At 34.8% G+C, this 27,403-nt stretch overlaps 1 protein-coding gene across 1 annotated transcript in view; it reads left to right on the top strand.

The window, feature by feature from the left end:
* The window catches only part of LOC144449228 (TOG array regulator of axonemal microtubules protein 1-like), a 39,575-nt gene continuing 12,172 nt past the window's right edge, over positions 1-27,403 (top strand). The window contains exons 1-13 of the mRNA XM_078139741.1: positions 1-753; positions 16,348-16,483; positions 17,069-17,209; positions 19,839-20,042; positions 20,424-20,698; positions 21,937-22,115; positions 23,586-23,899; positions 24,664-24,759; positions 25,233-25,411; positions 25,636-25,861; positions 26,220-26,325; positions 26,669-26,830; positions 27,156-27,348. Coding sequence (XP_077995867.1) covers positions 19-753; positions 16,348-16,483; positions 17,069-17,209; positions 19,839-20,042; positions 20,424-20,698; positions 21,937-22,115; positions 23,586-23,899; positions 24,664-24,759; positions 25,233-25,411; positions 25,636-25,861; positions 26,220-26,325; positions 26,669-26,830; positions 27,156-27,348 — 2,946 coding nt within the window. The 5' untranslated portion in view covers positions 1-18. The remainder of the gene's footprint in view (positions 754-16,347; positions 16,484-17,068; positions 17,210-19,838; positions 20,043-20,423; positions 20,699-21,936; positions 22,116-23,585; positions 23,900-24,663; positions 24,760-25,232; positions 25,412-25,635; positions 25,862-26,219; positions 26,326-26,668; positions 26,831-27,155; positions 27,349-27,403) is intronic.

Below are 27,403 nucleotides of genomic sequence, written 5' to 3'. Positions count from 1 at the left end.
GTCATTCGTCAAGCCAACATGAAAGTTCTGATGGATTTGATGCAAATACTTACACCAAAACCAGTCTTGAACTTATTAAGTGATTGTCTGCAACATCGAAATTCAAGAGTTCGTGAAGAAGCTTTGAATGTGGTGATAGCATCACTACTAACTTTTCCTAGTTATGACTTTGATCTTGGACAGCTTTGTCAAACAATTGCACATACTCTAGTTGATCCAAAGAGGAGAGTCAGACAAGCCTCCCTGGAAGCATTTGCTGTCTTGGCACAAGCAATGGGACCTGGTCGACTACAGCCACTTGTGTCTGCAGTTGATAGTGTTGAACTCAGTATGGAAGGAGATGGAGTAATGGGAGCTGTGCAGGCACGGCTCGCTAGGAGACAACTTCCCCGACTAAACGAAGATGGTATGGTGGAGTATTCTAACCCTTTGCCGGCATCAGCAACAACTAGAGGGTCACCCCCAAGTGCTGACATAGAATGGATCTTGGCTGCTGCAGGAGGAGGTAGTAGCAGTGCCAGAGACCGCCATAGTGATCATAGTAGAGAACTTCCTCAACCAATGTCTGCTAGATCAACGTCAGGGAGTAGTGAAAATACTGGGCCTACACCAGCTCCAAGACGATACCATAGTGCAGGAAGAAATAGGAAGAACAAGTTGCCATGGGAAGAGCTACCAAGCGAGGAGAATAATACTGAAACAGACCATGCTGCGCCCAACTATAAATCTCATCCTAACAGTGCACCATCACAGGTGAGTCCATACTTTGGGTTTTATTTTTTGTGTGAAAGCTTTTAAAATATGATGGCAACAAGCTAAAATAAGTGTGTCATTTTGCTGAAAGGGTGTCTGTACATCAGAAACTGTAACAAACAGTAAAAAAGGAAAATATTAAATGAAATGATGATTTCACCTTGGCAAACTCACAGAGAAATATAAAGTTATAACTTATATAGTAAACGGCTTTAAAATAGCATAATACTACAATAGCTACCAAGGTAGAACAAGAAATCGTGGAAAAGGGATATGAGAAGTCATATTGTTGTATGAAGGAAGGCCATTTGTTATAAAAATCCATGGATATGATAGTTTTATGTTCTTATTGTAAACTGAAGGACGTCATTGCCATCCGTCATGTCGCAGTAATGATTTTGAAAGCAGGATGCAGTTAATCAATATTCGTTGTGGTAGTTTGATATACATATATCAAGTACATATACTGCTAAAATTTCATGTAACTATAAAGCGTTAGGTGAGCTGGCAAAACTTTATGAAACCTTCTTATTAAGTTCCTCATTAGTGTTGGACCCGACTGAATAATTAATAAGAAACTTGCTGCCCAATTCTTTAGCCCAGTCATGCAGATCAATAAGACGTTTGTAGTAGTGTACTGCTTACCTATAAATATTTAATATCATATGACCATCAAGGAAGTCTACTGCCTTGAAATAAAGGAAATACTGAAAAGCAGTATATCCTTTCAAGTCAGGAAGACACAAAGTGTTTCAAGTTACATTTGATTTGATGTATTAATGAAATAATGGATAGATAAAAGTTAGTTGTGCGTAATGCCTGTGATGGAAGTGGTTTTGAATTAAGGGAAAGAGGTTTCTGTTGATTACAGCAGTAGGTAAAGTGCTCAAGTTGAGTATGTGCGTAGGAAAACTTGTGGATTGTTTGTTGTATTTTACTATTTGAAAAGTTTAGTACGTTGCATTTTACTCACTCCGATAGGTGTGACCACAAATAGTAAGAAATGGATGGTGCAAATACAATCAAAATTAGGAAAATCAATTTTTATTTCAGACTTCAGTGAGTGTCATTATTCTGTTTTTTTTCTCACGATAATTCAATAGCAGTCTGAGAATACTGTAAAATATTGCCTAACAATTTATGAATTGATGTAAATGAGATCGTGTGGTTGTGTGATGCAGTCAATGATTTAAAATGTAAACATGTCACGCAGTCATGTTGCTGTTCATGGATTCAAGAAGCAAATTGCTTACGATGGGTAACTAATTTGCAAAAATGTCTTGGAGAGCCCATCGTTTTCTTTGATTGTTACCGACTTGTAAATAACACGGACTGTTAACTTTTCAATGCTGTAGCGGTCATAAAATTTTATAGTTAAGTGAGATTAATGAGGAAAATGTTTTTATGAAATACAAAAGGAATACCTGTACAACAATCAGCCGTTCTGTATTTGATAGTAAATACATTGATCATTCAACAGTCTCAACATTCACTCTGTGAATACAGTATTGTTATTACACTATTATCATTATGTTTTACCAAAAGAAGCACAAAATAAAATGATTGCTTGAGGTCTGCAACAGTAATTTAATCTTGTCTTGGCATCTAATTTTAAATGTAGACCTGTTATTGAAAGTACTCAAGTTGTGAGGAGTATTTATTCTTTCATTTTTTTATATACTGTATTCTGCATTCATATACGAAATTTAATTGTAGATTTTATTAATTCATATGCAGATGTCACAAATTTTTAATGAAGTGAACGATTTTTACAGTTGTTTTATCGTCTCTGGCCATATGAACTTTTTGTAGATCTTGTATGACAGGAAATTTGTTTTGTCTAAACATAAAGGTGTGGGCATTTATTGATAATTTACTTGGTGGACAGTCCACACCCAATGGTACTGTTGAAGTTCATATCAGTCAAGTTTAGCTGATAGGAATATTTGTGAATTGAGGAGTGAGCTTTGCCGTGGACCGTTCACTACAATCACAACCTGTTGTACATAACTCTTTTTGGGTACCCTTAGCAGCCATTGTGTACTGCACCTAACAACAATAGGCAAGTGGGAAAATAGATTAGTCTGTGACAACAAGAACGCTCCTTGTAAATGGGGTCATTTCATACACCTTGCCCGTACACAAGGACAGCATTATATGGTCCCGCTCCATGTACAGAACAATTCTCAAACAACGGCCGTCGTCCATTCTGTGCAATACCTTTGTGAGTGTTTGTTTGCGTAATTTGGAAAATGTTGGTGGTAGGCTTGACTGAAATGACATCATACATGTAGATGGAAGGCAGCTGCAATTAGGTCAAACACTCTACAGGTGGTGACATGTCTGTAGGCCTGCGCTGTTTGTTTACGATTGTGTCTCTCACGTTGCAAGTGCGTCACACTCAAGTTTGCAACAAGATTTTCTTTTCAAATCAATTGCCTTACAAATTAGTGTGCAATTGCCATGGAAACCACCTTGAAATTTGAATATCCTCTCCAGTTATATTTGTTGTTGTGATATATTTTTCTTCCTTTTAATTAATGACTTATACGTCAATGAACATTGTTCGTAAGGTTTAAGACATGGAACAAAGAGGTGAAAGGTTACCCGTTATAAAAACTCACAGCTGCCTTATATATTGTCCCAATATTGCACAAAACACTTTTGTGTTCATCCATTGAATCCCAATTTTTACCTTGAAGACACAGTAATAAAAACACATTTATTACCAGGAAATAAAATACAAGGAACGTATGTCACAATTGATATCATATATGAATGATTTTCATTTTTCAACTGTAAAATTAATAGTTGATTCGTGATTCCCTCAAGGCAAATAATTTGTCAATGAGGCAGAAGGGATTTCATCTACGATAAGGTGTAGAACAGTGCAGTAAGTGGAACCAATTAGTGTACATCAATATGGAACATCATTAGAATGGATTAACACATCAATCATTGTAAACAATTGGACAATTGTAGACTAATATTAAAATATGCAATGATGTACATGTAAAATGAAAAAAAGGAAAACTTGTCTAAAGTTTGTGGAGTGTTATAAATAATGCATGTTGTGATTTTAGGACAGTGTATATAATTTACTTTACTATATTGAAAAAATGTGTTAGGGTAATTAGATTTCATCATACTTTTTTTTTTCATAATTGTATTGTGTTCATATATATACCTGTGAAATATTGTATTAAAAAATTTGATTAGTGTACATTTCAATTACTAAATGTAAATCCTACGTTTGTATGCATCTAGGCCTGTTCTAACTATGTTTATGTACATTTTACTGCATGTTATTGAATGTGAAAAAAACAACATGTTTCTGCATGAGTAAGTAAAATTAGTATACTGACTGTACTAATTAAAGTCTTAATTGAATAATGTAATCAATGGGTATGTTTGTGTTTGTGTTATGAGTCAGTATTCATACTTTTTGTGTTTTATATCAGCTACATCCTATACAGGAGATAAAGTGTGTGTGTGGGGGGGTGTGTGTGGGGGGGGGGGGGAGAGGGGGTCTGGCTGTGGATTGGGATATATATTTCTGCCTATATATGTAGTACCCCCATAGTTGATTGAAGTATAGTGGACATTGTAAAGCACAGGTCCTTCAAGATGTTGAAAACTATACTTCATTCATTTTTCGTAATATTTTAAAAACATGTGCACAATTATTTTCACATATATACATGTATAACACACAAAAGGTTATAGGAAACAAAATTGACACTTTGACAAGACCAGCCTTATTTTGAGATTCATAACGTGCAATTCATTAATTTGCAAAATTAAATTGTTCGCCATCCTTTTATCTTTTCAATACCAATTTACGCTAATGAAAATGGAACTTAACACATACCTGTTAATTAGGTTGTCTGATTAGTTTTTGCTTGCAAATTGGATAATTTAAGGTATGATTACTTTGTTCTATAGATTGATACTTATAAAGTATTATATTACTTGGTTTGTTCATTCACAGTAATTAAAATGTCTCAGATTGTTCTATAGGTGGTGAAAGTGAAATTTCTGAAATTTCTTTAATTACAAGGGCATAGGAACTTCATAACACCTTTACTTGTTGAGTGAACTTTAAAAATGTTTTATGAGTTTGAGGATACTGAATACTATCAAAATACTATCCTTTTGTTTGTTTTTCCATAAGAAATAGAAACAAAATTAAAAGTAGACATGACAGAAAATAAGTGGAAGATATAGAGCAAAAAATGTATAGTTATAACTTCATAATAAAACAAATTTTAAAAATGAAAAAAAAAATACAACAGTATATCCCAACTAGAAAATCAACAACAAAGATTCATAGATTTTAGTCTGAAAATGTATTTGCATTCATGGATTATCTTTCATTTGTTTTTGTGTATTGTGGTCAAAAACATGTATTGTGGTCATACATGTACATATGCTAGAAGTCAGTGGAAATTGGTCTTAAATTATGTTATTGATCTTGAAGATTTAGTCTTGTTATTTTTCATTTGCTCATTACTTATCTCTAACATGTGTCTCTTCCTTCCATCAAGCATGATCACAATTCTTCTGGTTTCCATGTGTTTGTACATGTCATTATTTTACAAAAGGGGAATATACAGATTCCTGTATTTGCTATATTATTATTCGCTTGCTATGATAATTATATTGTGAGGCAGAAAGCACACACCCCTCCCGCACCCCCTGCTCAGATGCAATTGTAATACCAACATAGCATAGGCTTTTCGTGGGTCAATTTATCATTGGTTTTAGATTGAAATAACAATAAATATATTTGAATAGCATCACATTTTGACTGTAACCTTATAAATATATGTACTTTTATTAGTTAATTTTATAAATACCATAAAGTCAGTACTTCAAACCATCTAGAATAGGCCAAATGCTACGTAGTCAACATGAATATAATTTTTAGTTGCGTATGCTACGGTACATATTTTTATGTCAGCATGGGGTTGTATGGAAGGCATTATATTTCCTGTTTAAGTGTAATATAATAGTTTGAAAGATTACAAATATACAAATATGTACAGCCATGAACCTACTGATATGTAAAGGCAATTTATTGTTGGATATGATATAATTTATACTGTTATCAGTAAATCTTTTGCAGTTTAGTATAAAAACAGCTGTAAACATCCATAGATAAAAAGGTATTGAAAGTATCATGTCTATAGCTGTTTTTGTACAAATCTATTGCAGAAAATGGTAAAACAGTTAAAAGTCTCCGCTGATTTAGAGTATTTGCTCATGTTTTGCATATTAATTATGTAATTTACATAATTGTGTGGGCTATTTGACATTTAGATGAGAGGAAAGAAGTTGGTGGTTCAATATCTATTTTATGGGTTAGGTTTTAGAAAAATGGACTATCTGAATTGCTCTGTGCTGTTACAAGTTACCAGTCTCCAGTGATTGGAGATCAAGAGCAACCATTCTTTGGTGAATACTTCATCAGGTTTTTGTAATTCACTTGTGTACCAATGGATGATTGATTTCTTTTATAGTTGAGATTGATAAGAAATTGAAATAGCTAGGCTATTGTTGGAGTTGTATCGTGTGGTTGTGTACACTGACTTTTAGGAATTTCTATTTGTGTGTGAATGATTAGGCATATTGCCGTAGTTATACAGGTTTTCAAATTTGATGGAAAAATATAGTTCTGCCATTGATACATAGGGTTTGAATATATTGTGACACAGAAAAGTTCAGACAGAAGCACATTTACAAAAAATATTCTGTATATCCATTTACTTTAGCTGATGATGGTTTGCATTTATTCATTTCTTTAATATTGAAAATAAATGTATACTTTTTTGCCAAATTTTATAAATTTAACTTACATGTTATATGCTTTCTTAATCTGTTGCGGAATAGTGTGACATTATAGAAATCAGATAAATTGGATAGGATTCATGTTTTACTCCATGGAACTAAAAAAAAAATAGTTAAAAGATATCTAGTTGTCATTTCCCATGCCAATAGTGATACAGGCATGTATAATTCCCCAGTTGGTGAAAATAAGAATGATGTACGGGCCCTTGTTATCCATGAGTTGACTTTTGATAAAACCCCATGTCTGAAGAATTTTGCTGCTGAACAAAGAATAATATTGTAGAATAATATAATTATACCAGCATAGATTTAATTTCAGAAAAAAGAAGGGCATTTCAGATAATTTTGACATTTTTTTAGAGGATACAGTACAGAACCAATGATTTAGATGCATGATGTTATGACATAGAATGATCAGGGTATGAATACCATATTTTTAGCTCCGCTGTCAGCGAAAGCTGAAAGCGTAGCTTTAGGTATAGGTGGGTATTGAGGTATAGAGAGTAGAGTGAATCATAGGTGTCCGTCAAACTTTTATATCTTCACTATCTACTCCGAAAGTGACAGTCGGAATTCTTCGATATTTGGTGTGCATGTTCCCTGGGGGGAGGCTATTCAGATTTGTTCATGCCAAGTTGATCTGTGCCATTTTCAATTTTTTATGATTTTTTTTCCCAAAATGACATTTTCATCAACTCCTCATAAACTTTAAGTCAGATTGCTTTGATATGTGGTGTGTTGATGCACAGTGGGTACCTTACTTAGATTTGTTAATTTCAAGTCAGCACGTCTTCTCTTCTATTTTTTATGATTTTTTTTTTGAAATTTGAAAAAAAAATGAATATGTTAATGAGTATAATGACCGACGCCATATTGGAAATCACTCCGCGAGACTTTAGGTAAAGTGCAACTTTTCAAAAGACACTATTGACGTCAAACAAGCAATGTAATATGTGCTATACTCTTAATTCTACGCATTGTGCGCCCAAATGACAAATATTTGTTCGAAAAAGGTTTGTAAACTTCAAATCCAATTCTCCATCCACCCCTCGTACAGAATGGTTCATTCCAGTATATGCACCTCCCTCATGATCAAGTTTGAATGCCTGTGAACTGAAGTGTATGGGACGATTTTTGACAGAGTCAGTCGTCAATAAAAACGATAATACTCTTTCTAAAATTACCACATTTTGAAAGGGAAAGTACTTTGTGGTTCATTTATGGAGTTTTGTTTTTGTACGATCAATATTGGTGGCAAAATTACAGCGTCAAAATTGCGACAATCTCAAGTACCCGGATGTACGAGGGACTAACCCGGAAGCAAGTCGTTGCCAGCCGTATGTTACAGTGTTAACATCGTCCGAGAAATCGCTGCGTTCAGAATGTCATTATTCACAGAATTGTTTCTTTCGAGTGAAAACCCGTCTTGAATTGTATAACTCTAACAAATGAAGACATGTCAAGTTATATTTTGAAAGTTGTATCGCTAGTTTGAGACGATTTGCTCACGTACTATCGAGGCTTGGACCTTGCTCCAGTTCAGCGGGAAGTTTAGCCATGGCCAGTCCGATAATTCTTTCTGGTTTAGTTTACAACACTTTTGATCACACAGATTTTGTTTTTGTGATGAAAAGAAATTTAAAAAAAGATCACTTCAACCACCGGCTATATGATGAATTCACGGTCATAGTAAAATTCATTTGATTTTTAATTTGCTATTTTGACCAACTCCGGTTGTCTATTCGCGATAAAATTACGATTAGTTTGGAAACGGGGTAGATTTTCTATGATTCCGTGTCATAAAAGCATGTGTTGTGTAGTTTTCGAAAAGCACACCCGGTGGGAAAGTCGCCCAACAGGCGATCTCGCGCCATTGCTGTACTACGTGGCACTTTATTCTGGCGGGGTGTCTCTTGAAAACGGGAATAGCGAAGGATGAGCCAATCAAGTGAGACCTTTCAAATGTAGCTAATATTATAGCCAATAAAATTAGTTGTACGATGATTTGTGTATAATAAGGGTAAGGCTGGCCTCTACACTGTACTGGCCACGTTCAACGGAAGTAAGTGAAGCTCAATCATAACAATGGTGGCTGTCAAAATCGAAGACGCGATTTGACCGTGTTGTTATTTCAGTGAGTTTATTCAGCAAGAAAACAACGTGTTCTATGTTTTTGTACTTCCTACATGATGTGATGATCGTTTTTTTACCGGTACAACTTACAGCCTACAATGAAACTGCTAACTTAGTTAGTAACACTGACACGGTACGAATCGCGATTCCGTGTTCCGTGTTCCGTGTTCATGTTTTGGGGCACATTTCTAAATACGCGAAACCAGTTATTGAATGTGTAGTGGATATTGATATTCAGTTTGAAAAATTTAAATCCTGAACTTTATTTTGCGAACGGTTTTGTCATTTCTTAGTAATTATAGGGCCGACTGTACTATCACGTTTAACGTTTATGTCAACCCGGAAGTACATAGACACGAAAATAGACGAAGTGACTTGTACATGTAATTAGTAACAAAATTTTGCTGTAACTGCTGGTAACCTTCAAATTTATTTATTTTTATGTTGTAAATACATTCTAATATGCACTAAGGACAACACTATAAAGACTTGCTCCATGGGAAGGTAATTTTTTGTCTTTTAAAAATGCAATAGTTAGATCAATGTGTACCAGAAATGTTATGAGCTAGAAATAAGACCACATAACATCTTATTACTCCCCCCCCCCCCCCAATTAAGACAAACTACTCACAGAAAGCAACAAAAAAGAGAAGAAGCTCCAAAACATAAAAAAGAGAATAAAATTACAGTAATGAGTTGATGATGCACAAACAACTACAAAGAAATAGACAGTTCAATTACAACACACGGTTTGAAATAAATATGGGGTTTGGAAAAGTGAATTAGAAGTTGAGCAAAAACTAAGAGAAATGAAGAGCCTAAGTGAACAAGCGAAAGCACTTAAAGATAGGACCACCAGATTTTTTGCAGGACTACTACGTTATCAATTTTACTAGTCCTGTGGGATAGTGACTTTTTTACTCCAGTGTCGAACCCTGTCAATGGCTGAGAATGACTCTCTTTCGGGTACTTGGGGATTGTCGCCGTACGGAAACTAAGATGGCGATTAATACATTTCTTCCCTATATATATATCTACTACAACTAGTACAAGTTGAATGTTGTTGACTTGGTAAATTTGTTAGAAAATTGAAATTCAAATTGCCTCAAACTTATTTTAGATCCCTAGTTTATTTCATTCATCATTAAAATTTTCCAGGGTTAAAGCTGTAAGACACTGGAATTATTTATAGCCAACCTCAAAATCCTCTTTTTTTTGTGTGTGTGTGCATTTCCCAGTCATTTTTTTCTGAGATTTTGTGCAATTTTTCATAACTGTAGATTTTTGTTATAAAATGGTGACTATGGTATAAAAGTACAATACATTACCAACTTCTGTGTAAAATGTGTTTTATAGTGAGACATCATATGAAACCACTAACCATTTTATTGCATCGCTAAAACAAAACTGCATAGTAAAGAGCTGAAGAACTGAACCACTTCTACATGTCACCAAAATAAAAAATAAAAATAAAAATAAAATAAAAACAGCGGAGCTATTCTGACCGATAGGTCGCTTGTTGTTCAAACACAAACAACTTTGCTTGTGTATACATATCTCTATACCTATGTAACATTCAGGATGAGTTGTTTGCTTAGAACTAAGACCACTGACAGAAAAGTACCTGTAATAGCATTTGTCACTCTCCTTTTGCTTATCAAGGAGGCTTCACACTCCATGCTTTCATTTCTCTAATGGACCAGGAACATAATGAAATTTACATTGAAAATTTCCAATGAAGAAGTTTGTAGCAGAATGCAGAAAATCAAATAATTAAATTGGTGCAAAAATTTAGATATTGATTATCTGTATTTCTGAAGCCCTGGGTATTGAAGACAGTGCTCTGTAAAATATTCTAGCAAATTTCAAACATGTAAATAGAATCTGTGAAAAGATTACCTTAACAAGGGAAATGCATGCAATTCTAGTATGGCGGCCATACCTACTCTTTCCCTTGAGGCGTTACTCAGTAAAGCAAACAAAAGATATATCAAACATGGTGAACCTAAGAAAGTGGAAAAAGAGAAGGCGATTTAAACAAAAAATTTGGACAAAAGAAAATTTCCACAAAATAAAATTGTGTCCTGAAATGGAAAGAACATGAATACCTAGTTCTTGCCACCAAGCGAGTAGTATTTCTATCGGTATAGAAGTTGTATATATTGAAACATTGAGGTATATAACTCATTGTGTTGAGACTGCTTTGTAAACTATGCATACATCTACAACTCCAGTGAATCAGTTATATACAAATCATATGCACAGCCAACCCAGATATGTCGGACCTGCCATTTCTATTATGTGCACTGCTGTCTAGGTCACACAATGCTTTTGTGCTGTTGGAAAAAGTTGTCAACCATTGCATGCGAACACTGGTCAGTCTTGGCATAACTAATCCCTTGCTCAGGAAACACAAACAATGTTCCTTTCATCCAGGTAAATTTTGGCAACTGAACGTTGTAAAATAAGAAAAGATACTCTAGTTTTTCTTCAAACTTTAACCAACTGATATCATTTGATTTGTCTTCATTACATTTGGACTAAAATTATTGTACAGTTATTCATAAACCTAAGATAAAGCAGAATGATCTCATTTGAAGTATTGTGCATTTTCCATGACCAGATTTAGACCATTTAACATAGTAACTCATTTGAAGGGATTTGTTCAGTTGTGGTGCTAAAACTTCCATGAAATGGGGGAATAGCTGTATAAACATGATAAAGGAAAAAATAAATGTGGAGAGTAAAGTGACTGTTTTAGTATAAGATTATGATAAATGTATGACGTTTACTCATAAATAATAAGTTTATAAATACAATGTAATATGAATTGTAAATATCATTACTTATAAAATTTGCTATGATATTTGTACTGGAGAAAATAACTAGCCTTGATAGATGTATATAGCCATCCGGGCATTCATCCAACCAATAATTGTTACCATGGAAACTATGAAGTCACATTGATGTAAGAAGTTGATAACACAAGATGCACTTCTAAATCAGTATTTGTCAAGATGTGTTGATAAATGAACATATTTATAGTAGAAATGTGGTATGAAGGAATATAAGTTCAATAATTGTCTAGCAATCTAATTCTAAACAAAGTAATAATGCGATATTTTTGTGATGTCATATTTCCACCAATTATCTTACAGCAAAGAAAGAGATATTTTAAAAATATTTCAGGAAATGTAAGTGTACTACTACCTGAGAATGGTTAAGAAAACTACAAACAGTCAAGGATTTGTAATTTTCAATTATTTAGTAACATTCTACTCTTTGTAACAATAAGGGACAAATTATAAAAAAACAACTACTTATTAGTTACCATGTACGAAGGGAAAGGGGAACAATAAAATTTGGTGCGTCACAAGAAGTTGTTGTGCGTCAGTGGCATGTTAAATTGGTTTTGAGGACACCTTTATTGTACTTGGTTTGCTATGGCTTCATCAAATTTACATGGAGGCTGGCGATATGTCTATCTGTATATAGTAGGTTCTCTGTTTGAATTATGAATGAGCTACTGAGATGGAGGGATGGTGACTATTGGCATCATTGATGTAATGGTTCATCCTAATGAAGTAGGGATGGTAACTATTGGTGTGCATCATTGATGTAATGTTTCATCCTAACAGAGATGGTAACTATTAGCATCATTGATGTAATGTTTCATCCTAATAGAGATGGTAACTATTAGCATCATTGATGTAATGTTTCATCCTAATAGAGATGGTAACTATTAGCATCATTGATGTAATGCTTCATCCTAATGATGTAGAGATGGTAACTATTATGGGATTGTCACGGCTGGGATAGTTTCAATTGATGATGGTAGTCATAGATGGAACAGGTCATTTCAGCAATAGTCTTGTTGACAAGGATATCAGACTAAGCAGGAAGAGGAAGGGTAGCGAACTGTTCTGAGCAGTAATGGAAAATATGCAGTTTTTGTGACTGTTTGAACTGTCTTCCGTATCTTGATGTGTGTTGAACAACTGATTACTTCTTTATCTGTGGAAGGGTTTTTACGAATATCATTGAATGGACTTCAGACCAATACAGTGTGTACCACTACCAGTGGTTGGTTTGAGAGATATGCATCTATCAAAGTCTGGAGTGGAGGTTAGACAGACAAAAATATTCAGAATATCAGGGTCCTTCTACTTTACATGAAATGTTTCACATCTCTAGGCTAAGGCCTGTTAACACGTAGTAGGTATTGTATATGTTCCGAAAGGTACTCCATCCTACTGTTTGAGCACGATGGTTTTGCATTTACAATTTTACTTAGTCATCATGTTCACATACTAAACTGCACCAGTTCAGGATGAATTCAGGAGGGTTTCAGGAAGAACAGTCCATATAGTGTTATCACATCCAATGTATTTTGAGAATTTACATGTTAAAAAAAAAGTAAAAGATGGCAATTCCTTGAGGTTTACAAATTCATTTATGACACCCCTTACATCAAAGTATAATGACATAAAACACAGTTCTTGCTGTAACAACCAAACATACAAACAAACAAACAAACAAACAAAACAAAGTATAGAGAGGTGAAAAGATAGCTATCTATCAAGGTATTCACATGGTCTGTACTTTGATTATGGGTGTGGTTGTACTATATTGACATACCTTGAGGTGGTATGGAAGAATATCAAACACTCACTGTCATTATAAAACAAATGAAAAAAGTATCATGGAGTTATGGAACAGAACTTTGATTCAGCGTACTTCAGTTTGATTTGAATTTTGATGTATGGAAATGTCAGCAAAATGTATTAATCAATTTAATATCTGAATTATTGGTCATGTTAAAGGCCAAAGTCAAGTTAGGATTAAAATTTGGGGTGGGAGAACCAATTGTCTGGTAGATCTATAGAAAATAAGGTATGAGAAGTATGATTTTATGTAATTTGTATGGCTCCATTGATAGCACTAATGTGAGAACCAGGGATTGAATCACAGGCCTTTAAGTGTGAATACTTGATTGTGGTCTAGTCTGGTTAGGTTATTGGATTATTTCAGTAACTGATTATATGTAAACCCTGCATGATATAGTCAACTTTAACTCATTTTTACTGAAATAAGAACAGGATTCAGAGATTTGCATGATCCAAGATATCATATATAGCCCTTTGGCAGATCAGTATATTGATGGCTTAAATTGTCACAGTGGCTCAAGTAACACCCTAAATATGTCGTAAAAATTGAACACCGTAATAGCCTATCACTGTCAGTAAAGTGTCCTTATAGTCTTGGCAATGAATAGATGCCCTTGTACTAACTAAGTGACTAATTCAACAAGTTGGTACTTTGAGGTGTTCGCCATAATTCAAAGTGACTAGAGGGGGTTACTTGAAGTAATTCACTGTTTGATACACGACAAAAGAGTGTGACCTAGAAGAGTTGTAGCAATGACTTGTCAGAACACATCTATCAGTCATTCAGAGGTCATTGTTACTCAGTCTCAATGTCACGACAGGGTATGAATGCTTTCACTTATGCTGTGCCTAAATCTTATATACTGTATATGTAACCTCAGTTTGCAGGACAGTTTTAGGTCCTAATATACCTTGTGTCAGATCATGGCAACTATTTTCTCCAAAAATCATTGGCCAAAGTTCAACTACCGCTTCATAGTCATACTATTAATCCAAGTTGATTGTAAAATTCTAACAATTGTGTTGTCGGGTATTTTGTTCTTGACATTTTATTTGATAGTAGACATAGCTAGGTGTGGAGATCTTTCAAAGTCAATGAGACTCTGTACAGTTTATAAACATTGACTTGATAAACCAATAGACAAGTAACATGTCTTTTCCTTTGAAGGTTTTGACACAGTATGTATTTTCTGCGGTCCAAATAAGGGTGTGGTTGTTGTAGGTTGGCCTTCCTTTCACTGTGACAAGGGAAAGGTCAACATTTGAGAAACCTGCTCAAGGTATTCTGTACTCAATGCAGGGCCATGTTATCAGGGTCAAACTATAGGATTTATTACATTTTAGCTGTCCTTAGTTTGTTGTTGTGTTTTTATGTTAGAATGTGGTAGTTCCATCAACAGGTCTGCAAGATACGTAGGCACACACACTTAGACAGCCTCTGAAAACATGTACAACAGTACATGTAATCGCAAAACTGTTCTGTTTGCCATCTGTCTCGCATAACTAATTATGTATTGATTTTTGTAGTGTTTACATTTAAACCAAATTTCTAATTTGCTAAGTAGTTGCTTGTTTTTTTCATAACAATAATACAAATTAGTGAAGGTAAATATTGAAATCTAGTTTGTTGGTTTCTCATTTTTCGATTCAAGAGCCTACTGGAACATTACCAATATGAGAAAAATGTAAATGACCTGTTTCCAAGGCAACAGCATGTTGACCTCAATACCTCCTTGGCGTTTTTTCATGCTTATATTAGTCTAGATACAATAAAATACATATGAAGAAGATGAGAGGGAATGATAAACGGGAATATGAAGTGGACTTTTTACATTTAAAATTTAAATTTCGTAACATATAGCTACTGACATTTACATAAATTTATATGCATGGTCACATAGCTTATTTAGAGTTTTGAGTGGCAAACTGAACGAGGACAATAATACTTCACATATTTTTATATACATAGTAAATCGAATTTTTTTATGTTCTACTTCCTTCATCACTAAAAAGACTGAAACTTGAATGACTGAATATCTTGTACATATACTTTGAGATATTAGATAAATAATGTATTCATATGAGCTACAAAAAACATGTGTTTACATGATGACTCAGAAAACTCAACCAAATAAACAAACAAACAAACAAATCATATGTGAAAGGTTTGGAAAATATTGTTGGCGTCATCAATAACGTTCTGTGGCAAGACGTTATGAGTGACATCCAAAATGATGCTTTCACTATTAGCACATGAATAATAGATTATTAATTTCAATTGAAGCTCAGGACAGGAAACAGTTAACCTGTTCATACTTAGTCGAAGCTCAAATTAAATCGCTGGGCCATAATGTAGCCAGACATATAAATAATAGAGGCTGGCTGGCCGGCTGGCCATTTACTCCACGATGAATAGAAGGTATGATTTTAAGTGCTGGCTGCCCCATATTCTATCAGTCATTGCCATTCATATGGTTTCTATTGTATGTTTAGACTACTTGAGGACTAATTATGAAGGAAGCATTTTATTGTAATTTATATAGTTCACCTTGATAAAGTTGAAGGCCACTGAAGCACAATCTAATAATGTAGGACGTTCATGACCTTGTAATGTGACTGTGTGGTGTCTTGCATTATAATATCAGTATGTATTTGGTAACTAATAATATAACCATTATTAGTTGTGAGAAAAAAATAGTGAATTAATCTCCATCACAATTAATGGTATGTTTATGAAAATATTGGAATTTTATTTCAATAAATCCTCGTGAGTGTACAATTACTGTATATACAACTGTCAACGCGTATAATTACATATAAACAGTAAAACTTAATGATGAAATAACGTTAGATTGTATTCAATAGTGTAAAGCTGTCAATGCATTGAGTATGATACCTGTCATGATATGTAGCCTCTAACCGTACTTATGTTATATCTCTACAGAAACGACTGGTAGAAGACAAACCTCCATTAAAAGCTAGGAATACATGGAGTGACTTGGATGACAACAGTGATCATAGTAAGTCATATCGACTCATCAAAGCATCAGGTGGATCTAGGGATCAGTCACCAGATACAGGTTAGTTGTTGTATATCATGTTGCTGTAAATGTGTAATTATTATTATGTCAGCATGTCACTTTATGTGCTCATCAAAAAACATGCAGCGTGCTCTGTATCTGTGCCAAGGATTGGCAAGGTGAGATTGCTGGATCTGTCAGTTCTACTTTGTACAAGGATTGTCATGAACCCAACAATGAAATTGGAATCAAGCAGATTTATAATTCTGCATGGCTAATATAAAACATTATGGGGATAGCAGTAGTGCTGGTGTTTTAAGTGAAAAATTCATCATATTTGAATGAATTCACCACATCAAGAAAAACGAAATTTGTAAAATAATGGTTTTTTAGTGTCAAACCTGTGATTTGTAAGCCGTTATGATAAATGCAAAGTTCAGGGTGTGATGTCATGAATGGAGTTCTTGTAAAAAAATATTTACAGGTATTTATCATAAGTTCAGTGACTCGACCATATTTCCTCACAAATAACTAATAACTGTATCCTGTTGTCCAATTTTCGTGTTTAAACATGTTGAATTCATTTGCTTCCTGGAAATATTTCCACAGTGAATAATTTCTTACCTTTATTTTGTGGGTTGACAGGAAGTGGATCATATCGACAGATACACCTGAATAAATTGAAGAGAGAGCGTGACAGGGCATCGCTAGGTTCACATCCAACAGCCTTCGGAGGTCAGAGTGAGGATCAGACAGGTAGCCATAGTGCTCCAGTTGCTGACAGAGGTAGGAGACAGTTTACTGTTCTCCAGCAGTGTGATAGTTATGTCGAGGAGGGTCTATGAAATTCACTATACAGACAAATATGCAGCAAAACCTTTCTTAAAAGAAATCAAGTGAAAATAATAGTTGTGCACCTGATTTCAAGTTACTTTCTATTTTCATGGGTTGACTGAGATATGGATTCTAAAGTTCTGTTACAGCTCAGCTGTCCAAAAAAAGGAGAATTATTGAAATGTACAACCATGGGACATTGGGCATGAATGTGGTTTTGAAAAGTGGTTCACAAAAGTAAACAGCCTCAGAATCAATCCATTTGGTGTAAAAAATATTAAAAATCAGCCATGCAAGGAAGTCTCAAAGTGGTTGAGGAAAATCCATTTTGGATGTGGACACTATAACCATTTTTGGGCTGAGTCAGTTATATGTGTGGAAATAGTGCAGAAATTCCTATCTCAGTCATAAGTCCATTCAGATCTTTCCTATAGCTAGCTAAGCACACCATCTCGCTACCTGTGAAAGTGTTACTGTTTTGCAAAGATGAACTTCTCTTACCTGACACATTTCATAAAACAATAAAGGCTATTCACATCATAAACATCTTCTCAACATTGAGCTTGATAAAAATCAAAACTTGATTTTAAAAAAAATATATCAAAAAGGCTAACATAAAGTAATTGATTCTTTTAGACCACAAACTATCTGCACCTGTAGACATTCTTTTCTGTTGATCCATTTATTTTCTTTTCCCCCCTTTTTTGAGAAGACTGGAAACCATGGAAACATACCAATGGGACCTCAATCAGTGATGTTTTTGGTAAAGAGTTTTTCGCAGTTTTGTAATGCCATGTGTGGCTATCTGAGATTGATTGCACCTTCTAACTAACCCCCACTGTGTTTGCTTCCAATTGTACTGTACTGAAATAATGATTGCAATGAAGAACTGTTGTCAAATCGTCTACTCACAGACTGTTTGATATCCTAAAAATAAGTGGACAACTTAACATTTGAAAATGCTGAAGTTGTCATTAAGTCTGTCACAAATTGGTTAGTTTGAAAAGGTGGTCCAACTTGCAACATTGATTGATGGATAGGTCGTGACCTTTTGAAGTATGCGTAGATATTGTTAAGTGACACAGTCGTGTTTCATTACAGTCGTCGGTTGTGTTATTGAATTAATAGATTACAAAATGTTCTTGATTTGAAGTGGTCGCAAAAGTGTTAAAAAGTGAAGATGTTTTGAAATCAGTTGATGCTTTGTTGCACAATCTGTTTATGAGAATCAGGTCAGCATGTCTGTGAATAGTGTGATGTTAGAAGAAGAAAAAAAAACAAGGTATACTTGACTTACTCATTGCTCAGTTTCCATCAAGAAGGGTTGCTATGCACAGCTATGTTGTATTGTTCTAAGGAAACTGACATGTGTCCCTTTCCTGCTTGATGTTGGCAAAGCTAATGAAAGAGTCGTTACTTCAGATTTTCATGTTAGTCGCTGTAAGGATGGGATGTATTTTGTCACGTAGTATCTGAGAAGTAATGGATTCCGTACAGCTGTGCTTATTTCAGTGGAAAAAGTTCGTGCATTACTTATTTGCATGCATATACATGGACTTCCAGTTGGCTTCTTCACTGTCCTGTGTACAGTAGGAAAGAAATGAAACATTCAGAAACATGGGTTTCCAAACTAAAAGAAGTCATATTTCAATACAGTACAATTTTTATTGAATATCACTAAAATGTAGATTGAAGAGATTTGCTCCTCTAGGCACATATAAAGTGTGAGTTTTGTAAAAGAAAGTCCCAAATGTAATCACCATTTCACTATGACCAACTTATCTGTCATTTTAGTAGACAAACATAATCATCATCCCTGACTTCATATGTAACCTTTGTAAACCTGAACATGGATGGAAATAAATGCTAAATTAGATCATATAGCATCTAACATAGCCATGACAACAAGTCAAGATTCATAGCACAAATACAATGTGACACACCTACATTGTGTAGAGATTGTTGTTGTTAATGAATTAGTGTGTGGGCACGATCAAGTGTTTTGGCAGGTGTGCATCAACTAACAGTTACCAGTGAAACCAGGTTGCTATGATCAGTTTTGTGATATGTTTTTTGTTTCTCTTCCCTGCATGCTTCTCCCCTCATGTAGCCGAGGCCTCATGGAAAGACAGAGCTGTTTACATTTTACAAACAAGTAAAGTCATGTTTTTTTCTGCAGTGCTTTCAGATTTGGTTGTCAGATTAATACAGTGTAGAAGCCAGGTTTTGCTTTTGAATGAGTGTTTCATTTCATTTGTACTTGTCTTTTGACTGTAGCTTACCCAAACGTTGCTGTGTGTGTATGTGTGTGACAGTTTGTGTTTATAGCTGTCCATGTGGTGTGAAACCAATCGTGCAAACAAGTGGAAATCAATGAAGTATTGAACTTTGTCATGGTTTAAGTGCTTCATATTTAACATTCAAAGACCTAACAAATAATGTATTCTCAATGTTGTATTTTTTATTTTCAGTCATTCATTACTTACCATTTCATATTAACACTACTGATGCAGCTGCTACAAATAGTTTGAAATCTTTATTCTCACTTTATATTGTCAATTTTATTTTTTTTTCTGTGCAGGTGAAACTGATATTTTAACTGGTAGTACCAAGAAACGTAATGGTAGACAAGATAGTAAAGATAGAGATGATAAATACTTTCCATCATTTGGTACAGCCAAAGATGAAGAGTTCCTGGCACAGAGAAAAAGTTTGGCAAGTTCATGGCCAGATCCAGCCAAAGATACCTCTCCTAAACCAAGGAAGAGAATAGACCCACTATCAGGTATTGTTTCAAGATTTGTGTGGGCATGGTTGTGTGGATGGGCATGTGTGTGTGCATTGGGGAAGGTGAGGGGTGGGGGAAGAAGGAAGATGCATGCATACATTTGTGGGTGTGTAGGTGTATTAGTGTTGGTCTGTTTGGGTGGATATGTCTTCAGATTAATGTGTCGTTGCAATGTATATCTGTGTTCACACGTGTTCATGTGTTTTCACATGCGAGTATGCACATGTGGACTTGTGTATGTGTGTTTTCATGTCAGCTGCGATCACATAAATAGTGTACATGGAATGGAAAGAATAGCTTTAAAAGAGAAATGAAAACCATTTTGTTCCTGTCAATACATATCAAGATTCACTCATACAAATTTCTGTGTCCTTTCAGAGCCTACTACCCCCTCTACATCATATCCTCCTGAGTGGCCTGGCTCAGAGGAATCACCAAAGAAAAATAAGGTCAACCAGTCTCCAATACCACTGAAGCCTACATTAGCCAGATCAGCCACAAGAAAGACAAAACATGTACCTCCATTGATGTTGAGTGACAAGGGCCCTAAACCATTATCAGATCTTGACAATGAACTTGACAGTGCCTATGTTGTAAGCGCCAAGAGGGAAGATGACTTTGATGACTTTGATGATGATGATGATGATTTTGATGTAAGTTTTTTTCTTATCACTTTTTGGTTGTGTCATTGCAAGTGAAATATTTCTTTTGATGATGATGACAATAGGGACTCCAGTTTACAGCTGCAGACAGGCTATGTATGATGTTAATGCCATATGGCTGTAACTTTGAACAAATTTTATCAGTATTTTTGTATTTGTATGTCGAGCCACGTATGTAGTAAATCAGCTCAAAACTTGTAGCCAACAATGAGATCATCAGTTTTGATTTTTGAGAAAATGAATATTTTCAGGTTTGTACCTGTAAGGGATGATCGCACAATGTCACACAAGCTCAATAAGCAAACTTTGTTCATTTAGGGGGAATGGGGTCTGGCGTCAATGCGATTGTTGAACTTCATTTTCGAACTTTTAACCAAATCTCAATGAAAGACTTTCACTCCTTCAATGATAACAGCTTTTGTATTTACTACTTAGATGTTGATAAGTTGATAAAAATTCACTTCTAATGTGAGATATGGTGCTGGGTTTCTGGTAGTATTTTAATGTGTTTACAGTCAATGTGGTGTAACCACTAGCTACAATTTTCGTCATAGTTTACATCATGTATAAACACTTGATGTCACACTTGTGAACAGTCGTTTAGGGGGAGTGGGGAGGGGTTTTGACCTAAACGAACGATGTTCATTTGTTGAGCTTGTGCGACATTGTACGATTGTCCCTAAGCATATTGTATAAATAACACTAATGGCTCTGAAGAGGAACTACTAGTACTACAGCTTGTGGGCAAAATGTTTAATGTTCATTAATTTTGTAGTATTAATGGCATATTAGATGTTTTAGATTTCTTTTAAGTATAATATAACTCTACAAGTTATTTTTAACAGGGAAAAAATGAATACTACCGGGTATGACATTTTTGTGTCCCTTGTGATATCTTTACGGTTGTGTTAAAATTTTACAATTTTCTCTCTGTACAAGACATCAGGAGCACTGAGTCCTTCAATGATTTCTAAGTACCTCCCTCCAGTAATTTATGAGTGTCTCATTTTAAAAGGAAAGTTATATATTTTTCAAAACATCAAATCTACATTTTCAAAGGATGACTATCTAAAAAGTCATAAATCTTCAAAGCCGTTATTTCAGTATTTGAATGTTTAAATTTCCATCATCAGGCCCGGAGACATTGCTTTCTTCAACCAACATGTAACGAAGGGATTCGTATTTAGGGTGTAATTTCATATCGGAAACATTATGTTATGTATTTGTAGGCAATGCAGAACTCGCTACAGAGTTTGAGGAACAGTGCTGCCAGGAAACGTGCTGCACGGAAAAGTGACTTATCTACTACATCCAGGTCACCGTCGCCACCATTTGATGAAAGTGGTATTTACAGTGTTCTCTATGACAGTCTAGAAAGTTCACCAAAGAGTACACCAAAGAAAAAAGGGTGAGAATAATATTTGTACTCAATAAAATATTTTGTACTCAGTGATAAAATATTGAATTCCACTCTATAATTGTACGTTTATGATATGGTATGAAAAGAGTAGGCTGTGTTCTTTGAAAAATAGTGGTATTAGCGTTGATGATATCATGGAGTGTGGATTTTGAAACAGGAGGGCAGATTTTTTGACTGGAAAGTATAAAATTGATCTGCAGCAAATACCATGCCAAGGATGACTGTAAACAGAGCATCATCATTAAGACATTGTATATTTATGCACATCACATTCTGTCTGGTCTTGTAGAAACTAGTGATAAACTCAAGTACAAACAGAAATTATTTCCCCAATATTTTTCTCTGTTTGGCCAAAGAAAATATGATTGACCTAAGAGGCCTTGTCACTACGAGTCACTAGACGAGTCATGAGTATATTCCAGCTGAATGGATGGAGAAAAATATTGGGGAACAATGTAATTATTCCATCGCCAGTATTAAAAAAAAATTGGGGGAAAGCAACGGCAATTTTGGGTGTTTTGACTCATTTTTCAAACACATCAGAACCAATGACATAGGCATGTGTTGTCGTGACATAGAAAGACCACAGTATATGTTCCATATTTTTTGTTGAACCTGGCTCATGCATTCTATAATACATATTATTCACTCCAAAACTCTGTAACCCAGGATTCTGATTGTTTTACATTGAATCTATGCTGGTTATGTCAAAGATTAAATTCATAATTTGAAAGTTTTAGTAGATTTGTTGCCAAAATATAGTGAAGTCTAGACTAATTAAAATAACTCATATTTATGAATAATTAATTTTTGTTTCAAAATGATAACACATACAAAAAATTTCAAAGAATTTAGGTCTCTTAACTTAATCTTAAATATAGGATATGAAAGGGGTCAATTGTTTTTACATTTTGATAATAAAATCACTTTTCAGTCTAATTCTGAAGGGTTTAAAAAAAAAAAATTTATAGTGAAAAATGAATGTGATTTGCCATAATTTATGATGAGATCATATGATTGATAGAAACATACTGCGCCATGTATGAATTATTAAATTCTCATTGAATTTTTTTATATTCATAATGATATTTAATCGGCAAAACATATTATAAATTGTCAACTTGAGTAGGAATGAATAATGCATCAAATGATTAGTAGTTTTCCTATCGCAAGTAGTGTCTACATCTCAGTATAGGTATGCTATATCAATTTATAACTATCAATTCTCCCAAAAATTCTGCAGTTTTGCAATGTAAATAGTTATTTTGTGGTCACTTTGTTGCCATATGATTGTCATATAAGTTGTATTACTTGAAATGTTTTAGCCAGGTGTTGTGTATAAACATACATAGTAGTCATGACAATTTTACTTTATGTCTGGCTAGTACAGGAAATAGTAAATTTACCATTGGTCAAAGATTCTAAGCCAGCACTCATTGTCTGAATTCTGCTTTTCAGGAAAAAGGCAAGTGACTCGCCTTTCAGTAATAAACCAAGGGTAGCTAGGACATCGGGTAGTGAGAAGGAAAGTCCTGATACTTCTAAGGAACTAGAACCCAATCCGTTTGAGTTTAGTCCAACTGGTGGTGTGACATTCCGGGATAAAATCAAGTCTGATGTCAGCGTTGTAGGTCAGGGGTATGGTAAACAAGACAGCAATCACGCCAGTCACACATCGTCATCATCCTCACTGCATCAACAACGTACAGATTCACCACCAATACCTACACATGCTAGGTCCAATGCAAGGGAACGTAGAAGGCAAACAAAAGGTAGTTATATTTCTGGGCACATTTTTATTGGCACAGCAACACAAGAAAATATGGGTTGAAAAACAGTGGAATATACAAAATCATACACAACATCGATAACATTTTATTTAAATCTGTTGCATATTATCTTGATATTTATTTGAGTGGAGTTAAAGTTATCACAAAATAAACTGTATAATCAATTTCACTTTAATATTTTTTTTGTTATTGTCATTTCCATCAATATACTAGTTTCTATTGATTTATCAAACAAATTGAATTACTAAGAAAAGTATAATAGACGTTTTACAAAAGATCCAAGAAAAATTATCGTACAATATTGCCAGGCATGCTGTGCTACAGTTCGTTCAAGGACACTTGACCATTTGCAAAATTTTTCTATACATGTTCCTCACTACGTCATGCAGACTGAGAGCAGAGTTGTAACGATTTCAAAATGAGTGTAGCTGTTAAAAAGAAAGTAAAATTATCTCATTAAAGAAATAATTTATTTCGAATCCTCTGTGTCCAATTAATTTGATAACTTCTACTTCGTCGTATCTGTGCAATGAATATTGATAAGTTTCTTCTCAAAAGCCAGTGTTTCCTGTCTGTGTTCTATATGTAATATCCTATGAAAGTGAAATTAAAAACCAGCCAGCTTGATTGATGTAATGTAATAGTATAAGTAATCATCTATTTGTCCTGTTATGTTGAGGCATGAAATTTTTGCTGCAATTTGTCCCTTTCTGTGCTGAGTGCATTGTGTTCAATATTTGTTATAGGCAATGTGGTATCGCCACTCACCATGGCGTCACTAAGCCACCCTGGAGCTGTAGATAACGACGATTTCAGTGAAGAAGTGGGTGTGGTTGGCAAAGGTAAATATAAAACTAGATGCAGCATTTCCATCTGACAAAATTACCTAACTTACATCAGAGAATATTTATTTGGGAGTGAGACCCATTTTGTTAGTAATTACAGTGAAACAGAAATGATTGTTGATATTTAATAGGTAGGGCTAGGGGATTAACTCAGTGCTTTCAAAGTGTCTAATCCTAGCCAGAAGTGGATCTGATGTTTTGCTATTGCACATGTGATATGGGATAAAAGATATGAAAAAGATAGCCTAAGTGTATATTGACCTGTTTATAAGATTGCAATATTCCTCAAGTCCTATTAGGGATTACCAAGTAAGGGCATGATTTGGCACCGTGAACTAGACACGTCGACATGACAACTCACAACGAGTTCAACATTAAGATAAAGAAAGCCAGACTTGTAAAATTCATGGATATATTTATTTTAAGTCAAGGGGATTTATCACACATTTGTTCATCATATACTTCTCTAGGTATGTTCGGCACCAGCTACGCTCCTCCAACTCATGAATACAGCAGTGACAAAAACAAGAAATCTAAAGATCGCAGAGACGCTGATGGTGGACAGTATAAATCGCCAAAAGGTGTTTATGGTGTTTATGGTCGTGGCGTGAAACAAAACAGTCAGGAAGAGAATGACAGCTCAGATGAGGTAAGATGTCTGTTGGTGACCCTTGCAGTAAAACTTGAACAAAAGGCGATACTGCTCACTTTCTAAACTGAAATTGTTGCCTTTCAGATACATTTATCAGTCTTCCGCATCAAAACAATTTGCCCTGAACCAACTGAAAATTTGATCTCTTCATAACATTGTAGAAAAAAAATGTATTGTATTTTATATGTTTCATGAAAATTTGTAATATATTTTCTGTACAGGAGCTCTCCAACATATCTATTTCCAAATCAACAAAGGACAAAATGGCCAAGAAACAGATGGAAATGGAACAGAAGAAAGCCGAAAAACAAGCTGAGAAAGAAAAGCGGGCAAAAGAACAGGAAATCTGGTACAAACAACAAGAAAAAGAACGAGAGAAAGCCAGAGAACTCCGGCTTGAAAAACTCAAACAAATAGAGCCAATTACAGATGATATACGTTTTGACAGTGAGTGTCAATTTAGTGTATTCCATGTACAATCGTTCAATTTGAAGTGTTTGTATATATCCATTGAGATGACACTAGTTTATATAGTCACTTCTACTTTGTAAAATTGGCATTCAGAAAACGTACAAACTTAATAACTTTTGCCCACCCACCTCCAAAGAGTGACCAGTTGGAAAATAAATCAAACAACCATCCAATGATGTTAAATTAAAAGACTCAAATAGTGTGTTGCTAGTAAAATGGAGTTGTGTGTACACCAAGAGTAAATATTTAGTGTCTACTGTTATGTTGGAGAGTTCAGAATGATAGCAACACTTGACCGGTATTGTTAAATGCTGTATTTTCCTTTCATTTCCAGCACTAACAGTATCAGGATCGGGTTCCTCTAATACCCCAACAAAGTCTAAAGCAGTGATTGGTAAACCGCCTGTAGCTACAACACCAAAGAAAAAAATCACCAAATCGTAAGTTGATCCGTACATGTTGATTTCAGAAACATTATAGTGTGTCACTGACTGAATATAGAGTAGTAGTGCAATGTTTAAGTGACTGCGTTGTGTTCATATTGTTGATACGTAGTGGCATGAAATGTAACAGTGATGAATTGGAATCTGTGGATTGCACAAACAAAGCGATTCATTTAGGTCAATCCAAAATTGAGGTCACCTGTTTTTTATTTGTCACCTGTTGTTAAGCATTAATTTATGTAGTTGGTTACTGCCAGTAGGACCATGAACACTCGTCAACAATGGGGTTCTCGACATCATCTTTGTCTTCTAAAACGTCTACTTCTCCTGTTACATCCAGGCCTAGTTCTGTCAGTGATAGTTCACCAACCAAGGCCAACACGTCATTGAATCGAAGCCAATCTTTGCAAGAGGCTGATGGCGACAGCGAAGAGTTGAAACCATTTGGTAATCCAGACGCAGCTCTACGGGATGCACTACGATTTTTACAGAACGAGGACTGGTAAGTTGTACCCTTCAAATCATACTCTGTTTACGTGTACATTTTTCATATTATACTACAGGGGGTGACGTCACTATTTAATTGACTCCATAGCAGACAAAGTTCAGACACCAAAATAACAGTTGTTTCACCTGAGGGTTCAAAGTTTGGTTGTGTAGTTTTGAGTTAAGTGTGTGTACTTTGTTGTTTAGTAACATGTATACTGATATGTTGATTTACTACTTGACATGTCTGTGTAGTCATGCACTGAAATAAACACATCACATACATCACTGTACCAATGTGTCAATTTTTTTTTTGATTTTTGATTTTTGATCTTTTTCAGGGAAGTGAAAATCGATGGCTTGAATTACATTAAAAGATTAACAGTATTCCATCCAGATACATTGTGTTTACAATTACACACTGTCGTCGTTGCAGTATTAGCCGAAATGAAAAATCTGCGTTCATCGGTCTCTAGATTAGCAATATGCGTAGTGGCTGAAATGTTCAACCAACTCAAGTTTAGCATGGACAAGGTAAGATTATGTAGCAGCACTCTTACTGTATATTGATATCTCACTGTTGTCGTGC

Source organism: Glandiceps talaboti, chromosome 2 (genome assembly GCF_964340395.1).
Source record: "Glandiceps talaboti chromosome 2, keGlaTala1.1, whole genome shotgun sequence".
NCBI lineage: Eukaryota > Metazoa > Hemichordata > Enteropneusta > Spengelidae > Glandiceps > Glandiceps talaboti.
Note: the sequence above shows the minus strand (reverse complement) of the source record. Positions and strands in the feature narration are given on the sequence as shown.